This window comes from Macaca fascicularis, chromosome 4 (assembly GCF_037993035.2).
Source record: "Macaca fascicularis isolate 582-1 chromosome 4, T2T-MFA8v1.1".
Lineage (NCBI taxonomy): Eukaryota > Metazoa > Chordata > Mammalia > Primates > Cercopithecidae > Macaca > Macaca fascicularis.
Window position 1 is genome coordinate 151707975 of NC_088378.1, and position 24517 is coordinate 151732491.

Here is a 24517-nt window from a genome sequence, read left to right on the forward strand (position 1 = left end):
CCAATTGGTCACCAGTATGGAGACTGATATCATGAAGGTCCAGCGTCTGCTGCAGGCAGTGGCCTTGGTCCCTTTCTGGGTCAAACAGCAGAGTGAAGCTGCAGCCAAATTGAGGGTAAATAATGGTCACGGCAAGAAGTAGGGAGAATCCTGTACAGCTGAAACGATCCTTGAGGATCCATGCCATGGTAGGTGAGGGCAGCAGGGGGGGATTTGGATGACTGGGTGTATGATTCTTTTATAGGAAGAAAAAAAATAAAAAAAGGAGAGGATAGCATAGAGCTAGAAGGGAGGAAATAAACAGATGAGGGAGTTAGAGGAAAAGAGTAGGGAAAGAGTCAGAAAAGGGAGGTAGAAAAAATCCTTTTTGTCTCCAATCAGTTACAGGTGTAAAGCTTTCTCTCTGTCTGATCTAGTTCAACTCTAGGCTTTGGATGGCATTTTTATCTCTGCTAGGTTTTCGTTAAATGAGCACCACACTGGAACCCACTGTTTATTAACAAAGAAATGACTGCATGGAACTCAGGAAGGGAAGCACATGGCAGGTTCTTGTCCTCTTCTCCCCATTCCTGCTAAGAAGTGAGGGGTGCTCCCAAGTGGATGTTTCGCTGTAGAACTAGAAGGAGCACAGGCGGATTTTTGCATTCTAAATGTGAGCACCTTTTAGAAGCACATACCAGTTCTGGAAGAAATGTCCTAACACTAAAAGCATATATATTTTATAATTTACCAACTAGGACATGACTGAATTTTAATTTGGGTTCCTTATAAGACACACAAAACACAAAACATTTTGAGTTAAATGGGAGCTGAAGAGGGGTATGGGTTTCAAGATGGAAAATATCCTATGGTAACCATAAGATACCTGGTTTTCCTGTACCTATGCAATCCAAATAAATTCTGAAAAACATAGGATTTGCTTCGTATACCAATTCCGTTTATTGTTAAAGAAGTCACTTCACTTAGTAAAGACCAATGATGGCATACAGAAATAAAAACATTTAATCTGGGCTGGGTGGAGTGGCTCATGCCTATAATCCCAGCACTTTGGGAGGCTGAAGCTAGAACACTGCTTGAAGTTAGGAGTTCCAGACAAGCCTGGGCAACATAGTGACACTCATCTCTACAAAAAATTTAAAAATTAGTTGGGCATGGTGGTATGTGTCTGTAGTCCTGGCTATTAGGGAGGCTGAGGTAGGAGGACTGCTTCAGCCCAGGAGTTCGAGGCTGCAGTGAGCCAAGATACTGCCATTGCACTCCAGTGTGAGTGACAGTGAGACCTTGACTCAAACAAAAACAAAAACAAAAACAAAAACAAAAAAAAAACCGAATGGATCAAAAATGTGAGAAAATGGGCACAATTTGTTTTCCACAAATCCAGTTTTTCAGTTTCATATTTCACAGAATGTTGCCAGGAGTCCTTTAGCTGGCAGACTCTCCCCGTGCATTCCAAAAGCATTCAAGTTCCCAGAACAGGTTTCTATACACTTTTCAGGAACATATCTGCTGTGAAAAATACAATGTTTGTAGCACTGGGACTCCAAACAAAGCCTGAAGGGGAAGATGCACTTAAAAGTGTTTATTAAAGAGGCTGGGGGCAGTGGCTCATGCCTGTAATCCCAGCACTTTGGGAGGCCGAGGCGGGTGGATCACTTGAGGTCAGGAGTTCAAGACTAGCCTGGCCAACATGGTGAAACTCCGTCTCTACTAAAAACACAAAAAATTAGCCGGGCTTGGTGGCGCATGCCTGTAATCCCAGTGAGAGGCTGAGGCAGGAGACTCGTTTGAACCCAGTAGGCAGAGGTTGCAGTGACCTGAGATTGCACCACTGCACTTCAGCCTGGGCGACAAGAGTGAAACTCCATCTGAAAAAACAAAAAATGTTTATTAAAGATAGAAAATCCTTCCACATGATGAAAAGATGGCCAGAGCCACTGTACAATTAGGTTCTGACTTAAAGATTGGAGATTGAAACAAACAAAAAAAATGCGACCGCTTGCATTTCTTGCTAAAAGTAAACCAAAAGCAGTTTAATTTGAAGGATGTGCTATGGTAGCCGTGATTAGGTTTTAGGTCAAATAACCAATGGGCCCAACTCAATGTGAGACAGGGGAGCCTCACTGAGAAGAGTGGCTGAAGAGGAGGCAGCATGACCAGTACAAATTATTGCCCTTTGAGAACGGAGGTGTCGCTTTCCTGTTCATTGAAGATTTTAATTAGAAATGTTTTCTTCTTTACAGATGTTTCATTTAGTTGTATTCTAATTATAGACCTTGACAAAAAACGCAAAAAGAAGAGCCAGCAGAGCCAAGCCCACGGACATCCTCAGTGCGCAGTCTTGATGTAGCCTTGGCATGGGCAGCACCATTCTAGAACTTGCTGAGTCACACTGAGATGCAGCAGAGGTGTGGGATCCTGAACTCCCAAGCCCATTTCTGAAGTCCTATAAGGAGAGAAACAGAGGAAAAATTTATTTTTAGATGCAGAGAAAGCCCTGTTGTGATATCAATCAAGTAACGGATTCCAGAAGGTGCTGCCTTTTATGTACTCCTTCAACAGAGACACATTTGAACAGCCACCATGAGCCAGGTGGCCCCAAGGTAGGTAGGAATGAGTCAGTTCCTTTGCTTGAAGGGGCCAGGCCAAGTTCATGACTCTCCAGACTACACATAAACCGTATGAGAAAGACGGGCTGTGTTTATAGAAAATCAAGGCAGAATTCATGAAGGGTAGAATCTGTGTAAAGTGGAGTCATACCACAGACATATTTAACTCTTAGAGAGATGTAACCATATCTTCTCAGCAATGGAAGAATGACAAAGAAACACCATTGGCCAGGTGTGGTGGCTCACACCTGTAATCCCAGCACTTTGGGAAGCCGGGGTGGGCTGATCACTTGAGGTCAGAGGTTTGAGATCAGCCTGGTCAACATGGTGAAACCCCGTCTCTACTAAAAATACAAAAATTAGCCGGGTGTGGTGGCAGGCGCCTGTAGTCCCAGCTACTCTGGAGGCAGGAGAATTGCTGGAACCTGGAAGGTGAAGGCTATAGTGAGCCAAGATCGTGCTGCTGCATTCCAGCCTGGGCGACAGAGTGAGACCCTGTCTCAAAAACAAACAAACAAACAAACAACCAAACAAACAAACAACAATGGAAGCCACTTGATTCAGCAAACACATCCCTAGGACAAAGATTCGCAGCTGGTCTGCTGCCACAGGAGGGCTGTGCCAAGAGTGACCCACCCCACATGACCCCCACACTCAGTCCCCTCAAAGTACCTTGTGTGCCATACAAGTACTATCATTTTCTCTTCATGCCAGACACAGAACAGGTTGGGAAAACCTGCTTGGGCAGAGCTTGAGAAGCTGGGGACCTGACCGTGCTGCTTTTCTCAGTGGTTTCTGTTCACGGGCTTCTTAGCTGGTGTCCAGGGAAGTAGAGAGAGGAGCACATGGCTATTCTCAGGGTGGCTCTAGTTTTGAAGGGCAATTGATGAGATTTTCACCTTGTGCACCTGCTTCAGAATCGGTGCCTCCCCCAAAAACACAGGACTCCCCTGCTGAAAACTGAATAACATTTTGAGAGATGGAAGGAGGGGTGTGGAAGGGGCAGATGAGAAATACTGGATGGAAGGAAAAATGAGAGGGCAGAGGGGCAGCCCAGAAGCTGTGCAGGACAGGACAGGAAATCCACAGAAGCACAAAGTGTCTCGGAACAACCATGGTACTTTGCTCGGTCTTCCCTTCCAAGCTCTCCTGGTACCTCTTTGGCTTCTGTTTGGGAAGCTGCATCCCACCACGCACAGGAGAGACACTGGCATGGTGCTTTGCAGAAGGTAACACGAACAGGGAATGTGTGGGGTGGACTGAAGGGAGGCAGGAGAATGGGGTAGAAAATCCAGTGTTAAGTTGGAGCAACAGATGAAATGGTAGATAATGAGGACCTCTATCAGGATGACGGCAGAGGGAACAACAGACTTTTGATGTAGAATCAATAGGATTTGAGTTCAAAGGAGTGAGTAATGCAAGACACAAAGAATAGGAATGGGGAAATGAAAACAAATTCTAGAGCCCAGTTTCCACAGGCTCCTATTCACATGCGATTGTGTGGGAAGAATTCTTGCTCTGTCTGTAGGAGGCTAACAGCAGAATTAAGAAAGCTGTTAGCCACAAGGAAAAGTCTCTCAACCCCAGTGACAGTTGAAGCGTTATTTACTGCTGCACTCCTCAGGTATCTGGGCCGATACCCTGCTGGTGTCCCTGCACTCTGAATCCTTCATAAGGAGGCACACAGCTGGACAGAATGGGGCCGTCCTTCCCATGGCAGCGGGAGGCAAGAGCCGGAGCTCAGTGGTGCACCCAGACCTGTCCCCGCCCCCAGGAGACAGCTCTCTTATGAGGTTGGCTTTTTGTGTAATATTTTGGAGCGAGATCTATGCTGAACAGCTTCCATTTCAATTTAAAATAGCCTCAAGATCTCAAGGACAGCGCTCACACATATGTGGGAACCTGGAGAAAGAATGCAGAGTCCTTCAGCTGAATTGATAGGAACTATGTGAGTTCCTCAAAAGCGGCGAGTCTGCCTAATTCATCTCTGAAATACTGGAACCTAGCAGGCTGCAGGCACAGAGCAGGTACTCAGTAAGTGTTTAGGAATGAATGAATGAGTGACTGATTGAATGAATAATATGAGAGTGTGTATTCCAGTGAGATGAGCAACCATCAAGAACATTCTCATCTATGTCTCTGGTGATCAGTGTGTCCTGTGATATATTCAGGAAGCTGTTCTACTTGAGTCACAACTTGTTGCCTCTAGCAATTAAACCATCACTTAATAAGTGTGGTTTTATAAGACCAGAATTAAAAGGTTGATTAATTTCTCCGAGGCCTGAGTTCTTCAACCTCTGTAAGTCATAGAGATGGCTTTGAGAAGACTACAGACCCTTCCAGAAAAATATGGACGCATATTTACGTATCCACACAGCCACGCTCACATTCTGTCTTCAGGAGGTTCACAGATACCCTCACCCAGGAGTGGACCCAGATTTTGTGGGTCCTGCAGCCTTCTCTTTGAGACAAAAATAATGAATACAAAATTAGGTACAGGGTCTTGGAAGGGGCCCTTCAAATTGAGAGACCCTGAAACTGGCTAAACGAGCTTTAGGGAAAATCCACCCTTTTCCCTATCCCCAGTTCAGAATGCTTGACCTTGGTTCTGCACCTGTGTCATGATTAGTGGTGCCAGGCCAGGTGTCAGGCTGACCTGGGGAAGGACTAGGTGGGTCTTAAAGTCTTAAGCATTTAATTGGGTTTATAATACATTTTGTTTTTTGTTTCATGAAGCAGTGCAGGTACTGTGCCTTCTTGGCCTGGGTTAAAATAAAAGCAACAACTCTTCGACTTTTGATGACAATTTCAGAACATTTCTTCTCCTTTCAACTCATCTGTCATAAAACTTTGTTCAGAATAAAGTTACCTATTAAACTACTGGAGTGGATTATTTGTGGTCATGTTAAGTTCAGTCATTCTTCCTTGGGCATCCTTTTTTCTCTCCACCCCTCAAACGTTTACCACATTTGAACATAACTGATTCATAGAAGGTATTTTGGTGCTGAGCTTTCCTCCTGTGCCTGCTGGACAAGCCTGCACCGTGCATCCTGCGGAGAAGCAGAAGCACGCATGTGCAGCCACAAGACACCCACGGATTTGCCACTCTCTTGAGGATCAAGGCAGGAGCGTGATGGCGGAGCAGGAGAGGGTAAATGCATCCTGTCTCTATTGTACTGTGCCCTTTTATTATTTTCACCTTTTACCACATCAAGATCTTGATAAGAGGATTTTGATGATACTATTTTTAAATATAATATTTAAAAAGTTTCTCAGATGACAGAGTAATAATCAGTAGCCAGCTAGCTTTGTACATTTCAATTGTCACTACCACTGAGATACTTGAGAAAAAGTAATTTAGAAATATGGGAAATACAAGATCTTTCTCATAAAGTCCAAGATGCTCAAACATGTAAATGTGCAACCATAGCAGTTGAAAGCAAGCATCATGAATAGAAAATAATGTAATAAAAAGTGCTTATAGGCGAAGTGATTATAAACAGCCGATAGAAAGAAAAAAGTCGACACACACACGACAAGCATAGTTCTAGAAAGTAAACAGAGGATCAGACCTTCCCTAAACCTTTAAAACCTTATCAAGATTGTCAATTCCTGAAGTTCAATACATATCTGCATCTCTCAAAGTATAATACACCAAATTTGAAAAATGTTACTGCTTATTAAAACAAACTGGAACATCAACTCAATTTTTAAGAACTCAAATTCCACTCAGAAATGCTTTTTTAAGAACAGAAATTTGAAACAAGGCAGAGTATGACCTTTGTTCACTCAAAAGGAGCTATGTATTTATCCTGTTATAATAGACTAAGGGACACACTAAAATTCCCATAGTGCATTCTGTGTTAACTTTGATTAACATGGGTTTGTCTTCCCTTGTAAATCTCACTGCTCCCTTGATTAATTTCTAAACCTACTTACTTGCTAACTCTTAAAAATAATCTACTAATTTTCAAAAGTGTAGCCTATCAAATCCTATTAAAGTAATAAATCTGTTAAAGCAGAACCAAGTATGTATACCAAAATTTCAAAAAAAAAACCAAAAAACAAAAAAACACTTTCATATTCAGAAACTTTAGGGATCAGATTTCAATCAGTTAAAGATAAATACAGACAGTTGGGATGATAACAACAATCTATCTCTAACTATTTCCTTCATCCCTAGCAATTTTGCATGTATTGTTGGGGAAAGGAAAGAGATGCTTTTAACTTGAGCATGTTTCATGCCACGAGGCACAGATGGAACCGGTTCTAGGAGCAGTAAGTCCTCGAGCTCTGGGCTCTAATCCCAGCTCCATCTGAGGATTCTCAGGCAAATTTTATCCTCCTTTTTCCTCCATTTTCTCACCTGTAGAATGGAGATACTGCTAGTATTTGTGTATCATAGGGTTTTTATGAGGATTAAATTAGATATATATAGATTAAGTGTCCTGAACATTTAAATGTCAATTCAGATTAACTTATTCCTTGGTATTTTGTGGTTCTAATGAAAAATGCAAATGTCCTCAGAAATTCTTTTTGTAAATTACAAAGTCATTATTTTATTTGCTTCTCAAATAGAATTGACCTGTGCTATTTTTGTTCCTTATGTATACCATCAAGAGGCACACACTATAATGAATGAGCATGGGTTTTGAATTCTGGCAGACCAAACTGAACCCAGGTTCAGACAGCCATGTGATCTTAGGCAGGTGGTTTAAACTCTCTAAGCCTGGCTACTCCTTCTGTGAAGGAGGAAAGCCATCTACCTTAGGATGTTATCAGAAGGAATAGAAGTAACGTGCCCACAGCCCGGCAGAGTGCCTGGAATACAGAAGGTTCACAACAAGGGCTGCTGTTATGGTGACATCACAGGAGTGCAGCTTGAAAAACAGAAGGCCAGAGCCTCCTACAGCACTTACTACCAATACTGAGATGACAATGTCCTGTCTTGAATATCCTCACAAGCACTAACCCATGAGGAAGAAGCTACGTCGGTTGTGAAGTCAGCACCTCTTACTCCCTGGGCTCTGAGATGGTAACGCCTGTGGAGTGTGCCTTCTGGAAAGCTCCGAACTAAAACCATCACCTGCTCCTGCTCCTCTAGTTACTGCTTGCTCAGGCCTCAACTGAGACAGGACGTGCTTTAGGAAAATCTCTCTCAACCACTGGCCACCCCGTGCGGGACTGCTCGCCTTGTCAGCCAGCCCTCCTCAGGGTGCGTGTCAACGGTGGTGAGCGCCCTGCTGGCTCTGGCTCCTGCACCACCCTAGGTGTGCTCCTTGTGAGCAGGGTTGGCCTTTCTCTCCAACGGATGCCCAGGGCCTGGCACCTAGGAGGAGCCAGTGTTAGCTGAATGCATACTGCCATTGCTACCTGTTACTTACTACCATATATTCACATTTTATACAGGAGCTAATATCCTTTCCATATGAACTGCCATTTACCTATTCTTGTATTTCTTATTAGACTGGCAAGTAAATAGGACAAAGAGTCATACATCACCAACACGACATAGTATAAATCTGAAATAGGGTTACTAGGGAAAAACCTTACCAGCACAGAAACAGCACGTTATATGAGTTCTCTGTTGCTACTTTAACAAATCACCACAAACCTAGGGTATTAAGCAATACGCATTCATTCCCTCTCAATTCTAGAGGTCAGAAGGTCTATGTCAAGGTGTTGGCTAGCCGGCATTCTTCTGGAGGCCCCAGGAAAGAATCTGATTCCTTGCCCTTTCCAGCTTCTACAATTTGCCTATATCTCTTGGCCTGTGGCCCTTTTTTCCATTTTCAAAGCCAGTAACATAGGGTTACTATTATTATTATTATTTATTGTTATTTTGAGACAGAGTCTTACTCTGTTGCCCAGGCTGGAGCGCAGTGGCACGATCTCAGCTCACTGCAACCTCCACCTCCTGGGTTCAGGCAGTTCTCCTGTCTCAGCCTCCCAAGTAGCTGGGACTACAGGCGCACGTCACCATGCCTGGCTAATTTTCGCATTTTTAGCAGAGATGGGGTTTCACCATATTGGTCAGGCTGGTCTCAAACTCTTGACCTCAGGTGATCGTAGGGTTATTTTTATAAGGACCCCTGTGATTTACATTGAACCCACTTAGATAATGCAGAATAATCCTCTCATTTCAAGATCCTTATCTTAATCATATCTGCAAAGTTCCTTTTGCCATGTAAGGTAACATCGTTGGAGGTTCAGGTGATTAGGATATGGACATCTTTGGGTGGAGGACACAACTGTGCCTACTAGTCCTGACATATGTGAGCCCCCAAGCTTGCATCCCACCAGAAAATAGAGCTGAACTAGCTGCCCAAGAGAACACACTCTGACAGAAGTGTGATGCTTTACATGTTTACCAAGAAAGAGGGACAGGTGCCTCTAGGCGACTGTGTGGCTGGCTGACCATGAAGTTTCCTGGGGGAAGAGGACAGCAAACCTCCAAGTCTCAGCCTCTGCTAAGGCCTTTTCCTTCTGCTGAGCTAACAGACTGGCTGAGCTAGCTGCTTGCTAAGAAAATGGGGAGGGCCCGGGTGCGGTGGCTCACGCCTGTAATCCCTGCACTTTGGGAGACTGAGGTGGGCGAATCATGAGGTCAGGAGATCCAGACCATCCTGGCCAACACGGTGAAACCCCGTCTCTACTAAATATACAAAAAATTAGCCGGCAGCGGTGGTGGGCGCCTGTAGTCCCAGCTATTCGGGAGGCTGAGGTAGGAGAATGGCATGAACCCGGGAGGCGGAGCTTGCAGTGAGCCGACATCACGCCACTGCACTCCAGCCTGGGCATGACAGAGTAAGACTCCGCCTCAAAAAAAAAAAAAAAAAAAAAAAAAAAAAAAAGAGAGGAAACAGGCCTCCAGGACCTTCCGATGTGTCCTACTCACAGGTCTTTCGACCCCAAGAGACAAGACTCTGAGGGAAAGGGCACCCAAGAGATGATCAATTAATGTTTTCTGAATTGGCATTTGCATTTCTACTTATTCGTTTGCCTCCTATCATCATTTCTTCACCTAGTTGCAAGTATTCTTTTCTTGGGGGCTGGATGGGCTTGGGCTTCCAACGGAAGGAAGTCATGTCGTTTAGAGGCCTTTCTTCCAAGTCCTCTTCCTTCTCATACAAAATATTGATAAGTTGTAATATGGTACCTGGCTGGAGAACCAGAAGCACAAGGATTCAGTGAGAAAGGCAGAGGATAGGCTCTATGTGAAAATACTAAGTAGAAAGAATATTTAGAGAACATTCACCATGTGCCTAGCAGGACTCTAAGTGCTCTCGAATCCTTCAAACTACTCAATGAAGTAGCTAATAGGAGTTAACCCTCTCGTTAAGTCACTTGCCCAAATTTCTGATAGTATAAATGGTGAAGCAGATGAGTGGCCTGGCTTTAGTCATACTAAGTACAACCCCACAGCAACGTTTCTGAGATACATTGATAATTCCATAGAAATAAATGAGAAAAAAACAAGGCACTGCATAGTTATTAAAATGACTATCAAGACCAACAGTCCCACCAGATAGACTTTATCCATTTTACTTGCCACTGCACCTCACAGAGGTAATGGTGTTATGCTGAGTTTCCCTATAGAGGCCATTCCAGAAAAGTCAGTCGCAAGCGATGCAGAGACATTTCACGCTACCTGTCTTGCAGTTCTGAGCCACGTTGCAGCTTTGTAATTGTGACCTGTAGATGGCACATCGCTGAGTATGCTCTGAACACACGCATACACACACACTTGATGCGCTCACATGAGAACACGTTGCAAAATGTGATTTAATGAGGAACAGTTGGTCTGGTTCTGCTCAAATAAAAGATATCCCTGTAAGAGAGTTGCCACCTGTCTTCCCATCTTGCGGTACAGCTTCTAAATGAGTTCTTCTGTCCCTGACACCTGCAGGTGTTGCCAGGGCCCTGCAATCACATTCCACATGCCAGCTCCCTTCCTCGAATTGACAAGACAACCGTGTCCCTGGGCTTCATGTTATTACCAGATACCAGGACGTACAGGGGATTATGGGTGCCAAGCTATCTTTCTCCCTTATTCTTCTAGACAGTCCCCAAATTGGGAGCTCTTTAATATCATATAAGTAGGTATACCCAATTATCTCCAAACCAAAAATGCTAGGATTTTATCTTGAAGTCAGTTAAAACAATGTGATATGCATAGTCCATCAGCATTATAGGTACACTGGAATGTAACAGGATCTACAAACTGAAGTTGGAATTAATTGCTCCTTTCCATTTCTTTTGGAAGGACATTTCCATTATAAGACCTCTGTCACACAGTCACACAATTAGAGCACAATACTGTCAGCCTTTCTGTTTCAATTCTGGGAATGAGAAATTCTACATCAGACATCGTTCTTGTGAAATTTTTCCCTTACCCCTTTGGCCCCAAATGTGTAATTGCTATCAGGTCATTACAATTACGAACAAAAATATTAAACTTGGACCCACACATACACACACATGCAAACTCTCTACTCTTAATATAATGGATGGGTTTTTTAATCTTATTTTGGTGGTAGCAGAGTAAACACAAGGCTTTGCTCATAAGGCTGAACATAAATTATTCAACTATCTACTGTATGATCAAATGCATTTCAGATTATATTCTGAGTAATTCTGCCTTGACGTCCACCAAAGGAACAGATCTGATGTGCCCCTGCGTGGTCTCAGCGATCCCTCTCTTTCAGAGTGCCCAACCCGCAGACTTGAACGGTGCCAAATGAAAGACAGAGATAATCATATCAAAAAACAAAGCTTGGCATCTGCCCATCACCTAATTATTACTCTCTGTAAGCCCGCATTTCATCTGACTCAAGAGATGGGAAAGCAGCTCTTAAGCTCTGAACTTATTTTAATGGCTTCAAAACATTTCTTATGTGTAAATTTTTCTCATGGCTCAGAGGCACTGTTAGAGCTTGAAATGCAATCTAACAGGGATGAAGAAAAAATGGTTTGAGAGCTCAGATCTCAGGATAAATTAGAGTTTAGAACAGGCTTTTTCCCCCCACCAAGTCTGAACATATGGGCTCTGCAGAAAACCTACTGAAACCAAATATGTGACCAATGCAAGGAAACGATCTTCAAACATACATTAGAAATAATCTTACAACATACATTACGCAGTACAGTATACTATAGAAAAGAATCTTGAAATTGGCTGGGCATGGTGGCTCACACCTGTAATCCCAGCATTCTAGGAGGCCAAGGTGGGTGGATTGCTAGAGCCCAGGACTTCTACACTAACCTGGGCAACATTGCAAAACCCCCTCTCTACAAAAAAATACAAAAATTAGCTGGGTATTGTAGGGTGTGCCTGTAGTCCCAACTACTCAGGAGGCTGAGGTAGGAGGATCACTTGAGCCCAGGAGGTGGAGGCTGCAGTGAGCTGTGATGGCAACACTGCACTCCAGACTGGGTGAGAGAGAAAGACCTTGTCTCCCCCACAAAAAAAATTCTGGTTTTGAATACAAAATTATAAGCTATCTCTATCACAATTACATTTTATTTTTATTTTTTGAGATGGAGTCTCCCTCTGTCGCCCAGGCTGGAGTGCAGTGGCGTGATCTTGGCTCACTGCAACCTCCGCCTCCCGGATTCAAGTGACTCTCTTGCCTCAGCCTCCAAAATAGCTGGAATTACAGGCATGTGCCACCACGCCCAGCTAATTTTTGTATTTTTAGTAGAAATGGGGTTTCACCATGTTGCCCAGGCTGGTCTTGAACTCCTGGCCTCATGTGATACGCCCACCTCAGCCTCCCAAAGTGCTGGGATTACAGGCTTGAGCCACTGTGCCTGGCCCACAATTCCATTTTAATCTCTCCAGTATAAACTTCAGGAAGCACCTCCCAAGGTAAGCATCCCTAACAGGAACTGCTGCATCAGCCCTTCATAAGAAGGAGCGAGCGAAGGTGGCCCCTCAGGCTTTGTAACGCCTTCACGACACTCCAGCTGTGGGCTTCTATCTGAATACCTTCATCTTTAGCTTTCTTAATCTTTAGCTTAGTACCAAATATTTATTCAAATGAGCTTATAATAGTTTCCTAATTTTTGGCTTGTTACATTTACCAAAATAAGGGGAGGGTATAGGGCAGAAGAACTAGATCTAGAATTAACAATACAGTATAGAAACCTTTGCCAACAGTGGTGCGCTGGCATTTGTTTATACATAACTTCTCCAATCCCACAAAGTAAGCCCTGCCAAGAAGGTATGCTATCAGAGGTCTGGCATCTTAGCTGGAGACACATTTATCTTTACTGCTTCCTCATTGTTGTTTAAATGTTTTCCTCCAAAGAGAGGTAAGTAGAGAAGGTTCTCTTAGTAACAACACGTAAGGAAAACACAAATTAGTTATTTACTGGGTCAAACTTTGGAAATTTGGAAATTACTCTAGAACTTGTCATGTAAGTCTCTTTTGCTAACTAAATATCAGCCTAAGATACACGGACGAGTACACATGTGCTTGCAAACACACACACACACACACACACACGAGCTCTGACATAAAAAAGGAACCAAGAGGCACACTCACAACCATGAAGCCTGTAATCCCAGCATTCATGATAGCAGTAGAAACCTGAACTCATCTATTCCTCATTAGTGGCTGGAGATAAGCATCAGTATAAACGAAAGCTGGCCCACAGGTGTGGCAAAGTTGAAGACATAAAAAATGAATTGGGTCAAGATGCTTTACTGATGATGAAGTCTTTTCAATAGTCTCTCAAACCACACCCGAAACCATTCTCATTCCATGGAGTGCACACAGGAAGCACTGAGCTAGGATGTTGACAAACATAACAATTGGGTGTATTAAACTTCATCTTTAAGTAATCAATTCAACTCAAAATAATTGTTCCTAAGGGTTTCCTTCCAACTAGGTAACCATGAAAGTGTGTTGGCAGATGTTTGGTTTGTATTTTAAATGAAAAAGAAGCCATGTGTGATGTTAGCTGTTATTACAATACAACCCTCTCATCTTGTTCTAAGTATCATTTTCAATGACACTGGAAATGTAGTTTTAGCATCACTGAGCTCTATGAACTACATTAAACAAATAAAGGAGATGGCAGGTGCTTTTCTCTATCTCTAAGAATCTTATAAATGATAAGCTAATACATAAAATGTTTCCTATATATCACCATGATAGTTTTGCAGTTTGGAAAACGCAGATAAACTAGTTAGGAAAAATTACATAGTTTATACAGTTGGTCCTCCATATCTGTGGGTTCCACATCCATAAGTTCAACTGATCACGAATAGAAAACACTCGGGGGCAAAAATTCCACAAAATTCCAACAAGCAAAACTTGAATTTGTCACACACTGAATACTATGTTGAATCCATGAATCTGAAGTGATGTGTAGGCATTGTATTAGATATCAAAAGTCATCTAGAGATAATAAATGGGAAAATGTGTGTAGTTTACATGCAAAACAATGTCATTTTATATAAGGAACTTCAGCATCCATGAATTTTGGTATCCATGGGGGGTACTGGAACCAATCCCCCACAGATACTGAGAGAGGACTGTACTTACTATAATTACACTAAACTGAACCCAACCATCTGAAGAAAGATCACATCTCTACATATTTTCCTATCACTCCCAAAGTTCTATTATGCCTTCTTCCAAAAATCTGTTCCAAGACATGCCCATTCTCCCTTTCTATTTTGAATATAGTTTTTTAAAAGTAAAAAATAATGATCCTATGGAAAGCCACTTAAAATTAGATTAATATTAAAAGACTTAATTACTTATGTTACTATAAAAGTATGGTAGGCAGCCCTGAAGATGATCCCCAGTGATCCTCGCCTCCTGGTATTCACACCCGTATGTAATCCCTTCCCCTTTGCTATGGTCTGAATGTACTCACTTGCTTCTACTGCTCAACATAAATGATGGATGTCACTTCTAAAATTAGGTTACAAAGTACTATAGCTTCCATCTCTCTCTCTCTGCTTGCTAGCTCTGAGGGAAGCCAGCTGCCATGCTGTGAGCTGCCCTATGGAGAAGTCCACAGGAGAAGGAATGGAGGGAGGCCTCTGACCAATAGCCAGCCAAGGACTAAGACCTTAATGCAACAACCCATGAGAAACTGAATCCTGCCATCACCACATAAGTGAGCTTAGAAGCAGATCCTCCCCAGTTGGGCCTTCAGTTAAGGCCACATCCCTGGGTGCCAGCCTGACTGCAGCCAAAGGAGCGGTACTGTGCCAATGGCACCCAGAGAAGCTGCACCTAGATTTCTGACCCACAGAAACTGTGAGGTAATAACGTTTGTTGTTTTAAGTTGCTAAGTTTTAAAGTAATTTGTTACACAGCAACAGATAACTAATACAAAAAGTTGTCAAGTAGAGGGCTGGATACCAATTCACACACATTTAGAAATCTGACTCATAACAGAGGCATTGAAGACCAATACGAAAGATGGACTTTTAATAAAGTTTTCTGGAACAGTTGGTTATACACAGATAAACCAATGAAATTTAACCCCTACCTACCATGTTTAAAAATCAATTTCAGGTATATTAAATATTTAACTGGCAAAAGAAAAACTAGAAAAACTTTAGGACAATATGGGAGGAAAACCTTTCTAACCACAAGGCAGGGAGGACATACTTCTTAAACAAATCACAAAAATATACAAAGTTCTAAACAAAAGAACAAAAGTTCTAACCAGAGAGGTTAACAAGCTGCAAACTGGGAAGAGACACTTGCTTCACACGTAATTGACTCTAGACTACATAAATCCCACCTGGGCACAGTGCCTCCTGCCTGTGGTCCCAGTACCTCGGGAGGCCAAAGTAGGAGAATTGCTGGAGGCGAGCAGTTTGAGACCAACCTGGGCAACATAGTGAGTTCCCACCTCTGCAAAAATAGCCGGACGTGGTGGCTCCCACCTGTTAATTCCAGCACTTTGGGAGGCCGAGGCGGGTGGATCACTTAAGGTCAGGAATTCAAGACCAGCCTGGCCAACATGGCGAAACCCCGTCTCTACTAAAAATACAAAAATTAGCACACCTGTAATCCCAGCTACTTGGGAGGCTGAGGCAGGAGAATTGCTTGAACCTGGGAGGCAGAGGTTGCAGTGAGCCGAGATCGTGCCATTGCACTCCAGCCTGGGGGACAGAGTGATACTCCATCTCAAAATAAATAAATACATAAATAAATAAAACCAAACCTAGCTGGGCATGGTAATGCACGTCTGTAGTCCCAGCTACTTGGGAGGCTGAGGTGGGAGGATCACCTAAAGCCAGGATTTCAAGGCTGCAGTGAGCTAATGATCATGCCACTGCACTCCAGCCTGGGCAACAGTGCAAGACCCTGACTCAAAAGAAAAAAAGAAAAAGAAATCCTAAACATCAATGAAAAAGTATCGTCCAATAGAAGAAAATGGGCGAAAGACTTATACAGACTCTTCGCTGAAGAGAAAATCTGACTATATGTGTGTGTATATATATATGTATATATAAAACCCATAAACATATTTTTAAAAAATGCTCAACCTCATTTGTAATCAGAGAAATACAAGTTAAAAATACAAAAATACCAGCTAACATATATCAGGTTGGGAAAAAGTTAAAAAATGAACAATATCAAGTATGGGTGAGAATGTGGAGGATCCAGAACACTACGCCACTGCTGCTGGTAATGGCAGAAATTAACACAGCCACTTTGGGAGACAGTAGGACATTACCCGGTATGGTGGGAGCTGCGCACTCTGGCCAGCCCAGCAATACCACTCCTAGGTATGGCACCCAGACTAGAGAAATGATTGCAGATAAGTGGCCATCCCAAGTCCTCAGCACAGCTGATGTGATGTAAGTTAGAAGCTCTAGCAAGATTTGGGCTGGAGATGAGGGTTGGGGAAGGGGTGGTCAAAGGAGGTTCAAGACCTGTGGGTGGGCTTCCTGCAAACATCAACTCTGCAAGCAGTCTCCCTAAGAACCTCTTTCTTTTCTTAGATGGGCCCCAGTCACTAACCTCCCTCTTCTCCATTAGCACATTTCCTTTACCACCTCTCAGTGCCTAAGGTGTTCCCCACCCATCCACCCCACCTTTCTTACAATGATTGGTCAATGTGGAAAATAGATGGGACATAAACAGCCACTTGGTTGCTAAGACGCACTTATTATTATCGTTTTTCTGGAGATGGGGTCTTTCCCTGTGGTCCAGGCTATAGTGCAGTGGTGCAATTATAGCTCACTTGCAGCCTTGAACTCCTTGGCTCAAGTGATCCTCCCATCTTGGCCTCACAAAATGCTGGGAATACAGGAGTGAGCCACCATGCCCAGCCTGCCAATATACACCTTCTCATTTTTTACATGGATTCTATGGGATAAAATCAGTCTGATAAGTTCCCAATTAGTTTCCAATTGCTGCTGTAACAAATTACCACAAACTGCATGGCTTAAAACAATACAAATTTATCATTTTTTAGTTCTGGAACTCAGAAGTCAGATGTGTTTCAATGGATGAAAATCAAGTGTGGTGCGGACTCCTTCTAGGGCTGTAGAGGAGAATCCATTTCCTTGCCTTTTCTAGCTTGCATCCCTGGGCTCACGGCCCCCTTTCATCTTCGAAGTCAGCATTCCCATCACTCTGACCTCTGATGCTTCTGCCTTCCTCTTTTGCTTTTAAGGACCACTGTGATTACACTGGGCCCATCTGGATAATCAAGTATACCCTCCTTATTTTAAGGGCAGCTGATGAGCAAATTTAATTCCACATGCAACCCTAATTCTCTCTGTCATGTAATCTAACATATTCACAGGTTCCAGGGATTAGGACATGATCACCTTTGTGGGGTGAAGTGGGGGGCATTATTCTGCCTACCACAGGTCCCCAGGGTGATAATGTGGAGTTGCTGGGTACATCTGTACCTCAGAGAAAAACACTGGATATCTAGAGCACTTGACATTTCCTCATAGAAAAGACTATGACAAGGTCCCTTAGCTTCAATTAACATTTAGATTTCAGGTTCTTTTTACCAGATTCAACCTTTCCAGCTCTAAACTCACTATCTAAAAACAAGACACTGAGTTGTAGAGCTGAAACGATTGGATCTCAGGTTGAAACTGAATGTGATTTCTTCTGGGGATGTAGAAAAGAAGGAGGAAGGTTGCAGAGATCACAGGCAAAACCACCAAGACTTCGCAGGGTGTGGCAGACCGAATACATTAATGTTTCCAATTCCTTATGCCTCCTTGTATCTGTGTCTTCTTGTGACGTTAACTTTGTAGTGTGTTCCTGGTCTTGGCTCTGTGATTTACTTGGCCAACAGGATGCTATCAAACATCATGCGTGCAGAGGCTTGAAAAGCACTTGTGCGTGTCTGTTGGCTATTTCTCTGCCTTTACCACGGGAACGTGCGCAGGTCAGCCGGTTGAAGGATGAGGCATGCGGAGCAGAGCTGATTCACCCGCAGAGTCCCAGTTGAGGCCATCTAGATGCATCAAATGCCTGCTGAACCTCCATACGTGTTAGGAAGCCCCACTAAGCTTAGAAGAGCTGCTGAGCTACCCCACAGTGCACTGCAGATGTGTGAGTGAGCCAGGCTGAGACCAGCTGAGCCCCACTGCAGTTCTGTGGTTGGTGGTCATAGGGCATTCATCGTGGCAAAAGATAACCCATATCTAGGATAACCAGCTTTTTGGTCCTGCAGTCCTTTTCAGTAAGGGGTATACATATATCTCCAGAACAAATTCATTCACTCATTCATCCATCCATCCATCCATCCATCCATCCATCCATCCATCCATCCATCCAACAGACGTTTACTGAGCATTTGCTTCCTGCCAGGCCCTGTCCTAGTCATGAAGGACACAAAAGTGAATGAAGCGAAGTCCCAGCATTCACGGGGCTTCAATTTTAGTAACTAGAGACAAAAGAAACCTGTAAATATGTAATATGTCTGGTGATAAAACGTGCCATGGAGAAAATGGAGCAGAGTAAGAATAGGAAGTACTAGGTTGCGTTGGATGGTGAGGGCTTGGGGTTTTATGGAGGACTGCCCAGGGTGACCTCACTGATAAGCTGATGCTTCAGCAGAGACCTGAATGAAGTACGTTCCATGGATATCTAAGAGATGGGCATTCCAAGCAGAGGGACCGGCAGGTGAAAAGGCCCTCCTGAGGGAGCAGACCTCGTGCGTTCATGTTCAAGGAGCAGCATGGAGGCCAGTGTTCTCGAGGGCAGAGAGGTCAAGGCACAGGACCCTGAGGCTGTTGTACTTTCTCTGGCTTTCATTCTGAACATGTTGGGAAACCTTAGATGATTTTCATAAAAAAAAGTTTATATGGTTATCGATAACATTTGAACAATTTTTAAGTACACAATTTTGTGGCATTAACTATATTTACCATGTTGTACAACCATTACCACTATTTCCAAAACGTTATCACCTTAAGCAGAAACTCTGCAAACCTTAAGAAGAAACTCCCTATCTCCACCCCAAGCCCCTGGTAAGTTCTAACCTACTTTGTCTCTATGAATTTGCCTATTCTCAGTATTTCACATAAGTGGAATCATGGAATATTTGCCCTTTTTGGTGTGGCTTATTTTGCTTCACATGATGATCTCCAGGTTTGCCTATGCTGTAGCGCATGTCAGAACTTCATGTCTTTCTATGACTGAATAAAATTCCATTCTGCCACAGACCACATTTTGTTTGTCCATTCATCTTCTGATAGATACTTTTGTTGTTTCCACCTTTGGGTTATTTATGAATAATGCTGGTACGAATATTGGGATATAAGTACCTGAGTCCCTAGTTTCCATTCTATTGGATATATATATGGAATGTCTGAGTCATATGGAGCACTAGATGATTTTGAGGAGGAGAGAGACACAATCTGATTTATATTCAGGGTAGAAACAGGGAGATCGGTTAGGCAGATTGTTTTATTTTCAGATAATATAGTACACGGTAGGGAAAATCACTTCCCACAAGAATATTTAAGAGAAAAAGACCTGTAGTGAATGCCACTATCTTATACCATAGATGCTTTGTGATTGTTCAGAGGAACTGTGCTCACATGAAGGATAACAAAAGAAATAGCTACTCAGAGTCAGTGAAAAGGGGGAACTGAAAAACACAAAGAATTTATTTCAGGCAGCTATCCTTTACAAATGCTCTTGCTGCTTATAAAGACTGTTATGTTTTAAAAGACCAACGACCAATTCCTCGTCTCATGGCATACAGGTGATTAGGGCAAAACATCATCCATGTTCATGAAAGAGATACTATTAGCATCTTGATCAACCAGGCCCCAAGTAAATCTTCACTATCACCACGCCCCCCACTCCACATCACATATTCACAGATCACTTCTACGTGTCAGGCAGCGTTCAGTGCTTCCCAAGCTTTATCTCACTTCGATGTCAAAACCATCCTATCAAATGGACTCTATTCGTCCCAATTTACAGATGAGGAAAGACACGTAGAGAGGGTAAGTGACCAGACAATGATCACAATTAGTAAGCACCAGAGCCAAAATGCCAAACCCACAGTCTGACCTGACGTGCCTAAGGGCTGCTCTATTCCTTTAACATGGACGTTTGCAAGAAGGAAGCCCTGGGAGCCAGGGGCCTGTGGAAGGGAAAACGCTGATCTTCATAAAGTCTGCCAATGGTTCTTTGCCTTTATTGCCTTTTGACTTTCCTTCTCAGGGGTTGGTAAATTTGCAAGGTGCTACATCTTAATTTTTTAGGTTGGCTTCCTATCAGAAAACTGCCCTAGATAACTGATTTGACATATTGAATATTTCTGTTTCTCAATAATTTTATAGAGTTGCATTCAGGAGATACAGGGATAGGAGAAAACTTGTTTCTCCAAAGCCCTTTAAATTTAATACACTGCTTGCATGCATATAAGCAATCTGCACTTGTACCCCCTAAACACATAAAAATTTAAAAATAATGAAAAAAATTTTAAACATTGTAAACTATGTCAGAAAACAAACATACTCTATTTCTTTGAACATATCCTATTTTATTTATTTAAAAATAATGTTCTATTATTTTAGGTACAATGCAACATCCATACTCGGAGTCTCATAGGAGAAACAGGCTGTCACTTTCATCATTAGAAAGGGAGAAGGGAAACTAGGAGACTACAATTTATGGTTAGAAGAAAGTCTTGCTCTAAAGTACTCATCCTCATAGTTCCCATGAAAAGAATTTCAATTTGCAAGATTACTATCAGTTTAAAAAGGGGCCTCTGCAATCTGCTTATCAAGATGTCAAATGACTTCAAAAGCAGGTTGAGTGGCTTGACTGTGATTTTTTTTTTTTAACCATTGAAGAATATATTAATGTCCTCATCAGTTGGAGTAACAGAGGATTTCAACCTATCATGTAGGTTCCCTGCCTCTGGTGGAGAACCCATCCATTCCACCCTGCATATCACCGAGAGCCAAGTTCGTTCAATAACTGTGAAACAGGCACTGCACTGGGGCCTGGAGCCAGTGGTGGGCAGACAGCCAGGTGGGGCCTGCTTTCATGGGCTTTCCCTCATATAGAAACTTTTACTATACTATGCTCATGCTCAAAAACTTTGCCACATGTAGCCAGGCACGGAGGCTCACACCTGTAATCCCAGCACTCTAAGAGGCTGAGGCTGGAGGATTGCTTGAGCCCAGGTGTTTGAGACCAGCCTGGACAACATAATGAGACCTCATCTCTACAAAAAGTAAAAAAAATTAGCCAGGCACGGTGGGGCAAGTCTGTAGTCCCAACTACTCGGGTGGCTGAGGTGGGAGGATCACTTGAGCCCAGGAAGTAAAGGCTACAAGTGAGCCAAGATTGCACCACTGCACTCCAGAGCTGGGGTGACAGAATGAGATTCGGACTCAAAAACAAAGCAAAACAAAATATTCCCACATGCATGATAGAAACTTCTAGTATTCACCCATATCTTCTCCTTGTTAAAACAAAAGTAGGTATTTTCTAGACTCTTGTAGTTAGATAGGGCCATGTGAATAGTTCTGGTCAATGAATATGAATAGAAACACCATGTGCCACTCCTGTGCTGAGGCAGTAAAAAGCCTGGTTCACCAGCAATCGTTTTTCCTTTTGCCATGGAGATATGCAGTCAACTTGGGTCCCTGAGTGACTGTGTGGAGCAGACAACTACCTGACTCTAAACTACACACTAAATGGTACATCTTAGATGCTCAGTATGAGCAGGAAATAAACCTTTGTTATGTTAGCCCTGAGATTTCAGGGTTAATTTGTTACCAAAGCATAGCCTAACCTGTCTTGGATGAATACACGTGCTTGTCTAATGTGTTAGGTATAAATCCTATTTGACTTCAAAACCCAGAGGTCCCAGTCTTTATACTAAAGGTTATTTCCCTGTGCCTTCCAACTGCACACAACTGCTTATGGATATCTAAGTCTGTGCATTCTGTCACTTCGCTTTGGTTCTTTCCACAGTGAGAAAAATTTCCTTCTTTACTTGCCTGATTAAGTTCTTCTCACCTTCAGAGTCCCGTTCCAATCCTACCAAATCCATGAAACTCTCTGTAGTAGAAATGGTCTGAAAACCCTCTCCACATTGACAGTTCCCCAAGAATACAGATGCCAAAAATGATTTTCTAACCTCCTTTGTCCCCAGGGTGTAAACGTGAGACCTGGGTTCCACAATCAGATGTAATATATGTGAGACATTGATTGGGAAGCTTCATGAGGAAGCAGACAGGGCATGGGGCCTCTGCCTAGATAAGGCAGGTGGAGCAGAGGCGACACCTCTTACCAGAAGCTCCTGTGTGGTTTTGGGTGTTGTTTCTGAAAACTCAGCAAAGATTCTGGTCCCTGGCCCTTCTAACAATTCTGTGGGCCATCTAGCATCCTTTTATACGTTCCTTCCTTTCAACTAAACTGCTTTCTATTGTCTGCAAGGAATCCTGATCCATATATTTCCTAAAACCTCAAGTCTTCAGAGATCTCCTATCTTCTAACTTCTTATGATCTAATGCCAACCAATTTAACATTTGACATATTATAGATTTTGTTTCACAAGCACATACTGTCTTAGTTCGTTTGGGTGACTGTAACAAAATGCCATAAACTGGGTAGCTTTTAAACAACAGAGATTTATTTCTCACTGTTTTAGAAGCTGGGAAATCTAAGATCAAGGTGCCAGTAGATTTGGTGTCTGGTGGGAGCCAGATTTCTAGTTTATAGACGGAGTCTTCTTGCTGTGTCCTCACACAATGGAGGGGTCAAGGCAGCTCTCTGGAGCCTTCATTAGTGTGGTATAAAGGTACTTATCCTCATCATGAAGGCTCTGCCCTCATAAGCTAAGAACCTCCCAAAGGCTCCACCTCCTAACACCATCACATCAGTGATTAGGTTTTAACATTGAACTTTGGGAAGTCACCAACATTCACACCACAGCAGCACACATCTTCTCTTCCCAACTAGACTTTATCTCCTTGAGGGCAGGATGATATCTCAGACTTCTGTATCCCAAGCAGTGCTTGACACAGCGCTGGGTCAACTTTTGGAATTTATAGGATGACCATATAATTTACCATCCAAACTAGAACACTTTGAGGAGTGGAACAAGGGCCTATTATTAATACTATTAAAACAGGTATAAACCAGGACTGACACAGACAGTCCTAACACAGACAGATATTATTATCAAGGCACAATTAGTTCTTTGATGCATAGTGTGTCATACTCATCATTGATAATTGTTGACTGAGTAAAAAGGTAAAGATAAGTGAAGGGGAAATAGTGCAGTGAAAATGTGAGTGTGGAAGAGTGGTTCCCGATACCTGGGTTCAAATCATCACATGAGATCGTGGTCTTCTGAAGCCTTCCTAGTCCCATCCTGCAGGGATAGATGGTTGGGCTTAGATGACCTTTCAGGTTCTGCTGCTGCTGAAATACAGCTTTGGTTCTCCTAAGGAAGCTTTTTCCATTTGATGGTTTCATGATAAAGAATCCCTTTTACTCTTCAGAGCTTCCTTTTAGATTTGGGAAAATCATCCATAAAACTTTAACCACAGGAGTAATTATGTTGCACAGGTGAGCCAGCATACCTATACAAGACCACTTCCCTCACACCAATCCCTCCCTACCAGCGTCACAACTGATTGGCAGTAATACCAGAAGAACAGTCAGACCAAAAACTTCTCAAAGATCAAGCCCATATTCATTATTTCTATCTCTAAGATTTCATTCAGTTCCTGGATAATAAACACTGAAACATATTATAAGAGGCCAGGTGCTACCTGTATGTTGTTATGTGAGTTAATTCAGGCTCGGGGGCCTGGTTCTTTTCCTTAGCGCTCAGCTAGGGAAGTCGGTCCACATCTTTGTCCCAGGCTCACTGCTCCTTCTGCCTCCTATCTTGAAAGGATGGAGAGGTGGGGAAAACACCTGCTCAGTCCCATCCTGTGATGCCTCTGTGGGTGTGTACAGCTTTGTAAAGAACTTCATTGTGTTCTAGCTACCCTAGGCCAGGCTAGAATAATAAACTGAAGTAATACGAGTAAAGAGCCTCAATACCAAGCACATAGTAGAGGTTCACTAGATGGTAGCTATTACTATTATCAAGGCACAATTGTTCCCTGATGCATGCAATTTCCCTCATGATGCTCCAGCTACAACCCTCAGGAGGAAGAGAATTATCATCAGTGATTGCACAATTAGTGATGCAAGTGAAATGAAAGCTAATTGTTTAGCATCAGCTTGCTCTGATGATACTTTGGATGGTACTCAAATTGGTACATGGAAGGTATTGTAAACACACTAAACACAGTTTGAACTGACAGTCACACTAGTTCAGCTGCAATGGCCAATAAAATATAGCTCAGCAGTACAGAATAAAAGCTATGTATCTAGACTGTGAAACTCAAATACATCCTAACCAGCCTG

General features: G+C 42.8%; 1 protein-coding gene across 3 annotated transcripts in view; it reads right to left on the bottom strand.

The window, feature by feature from the left end:
- Positions 1–915: 915 nt before the first annotated feature.
- Positions 916–24517, bottom strand: part of CDKAL1 (CDKAL1 threonylcarbamoyladenosine tRNA methylthiotransferase) — a 713545-nt gene continuing 689943 nt past the window's right edge. For all 3 annotated transcript variants that reach the window (XM_074038810.1, XM_005553933.4, XM_045389964.2), the window contains one exon: positions 916–2443. In XM_074038810.1, the coding sequence (XP_073894911.1) occupies positions 2261–2443 (183 nt within the window). In that variant the 3' untranslated portion in view covers positions 916–2260. The remainder of the gene's footprint in view (positions 2444–24517) is intronic.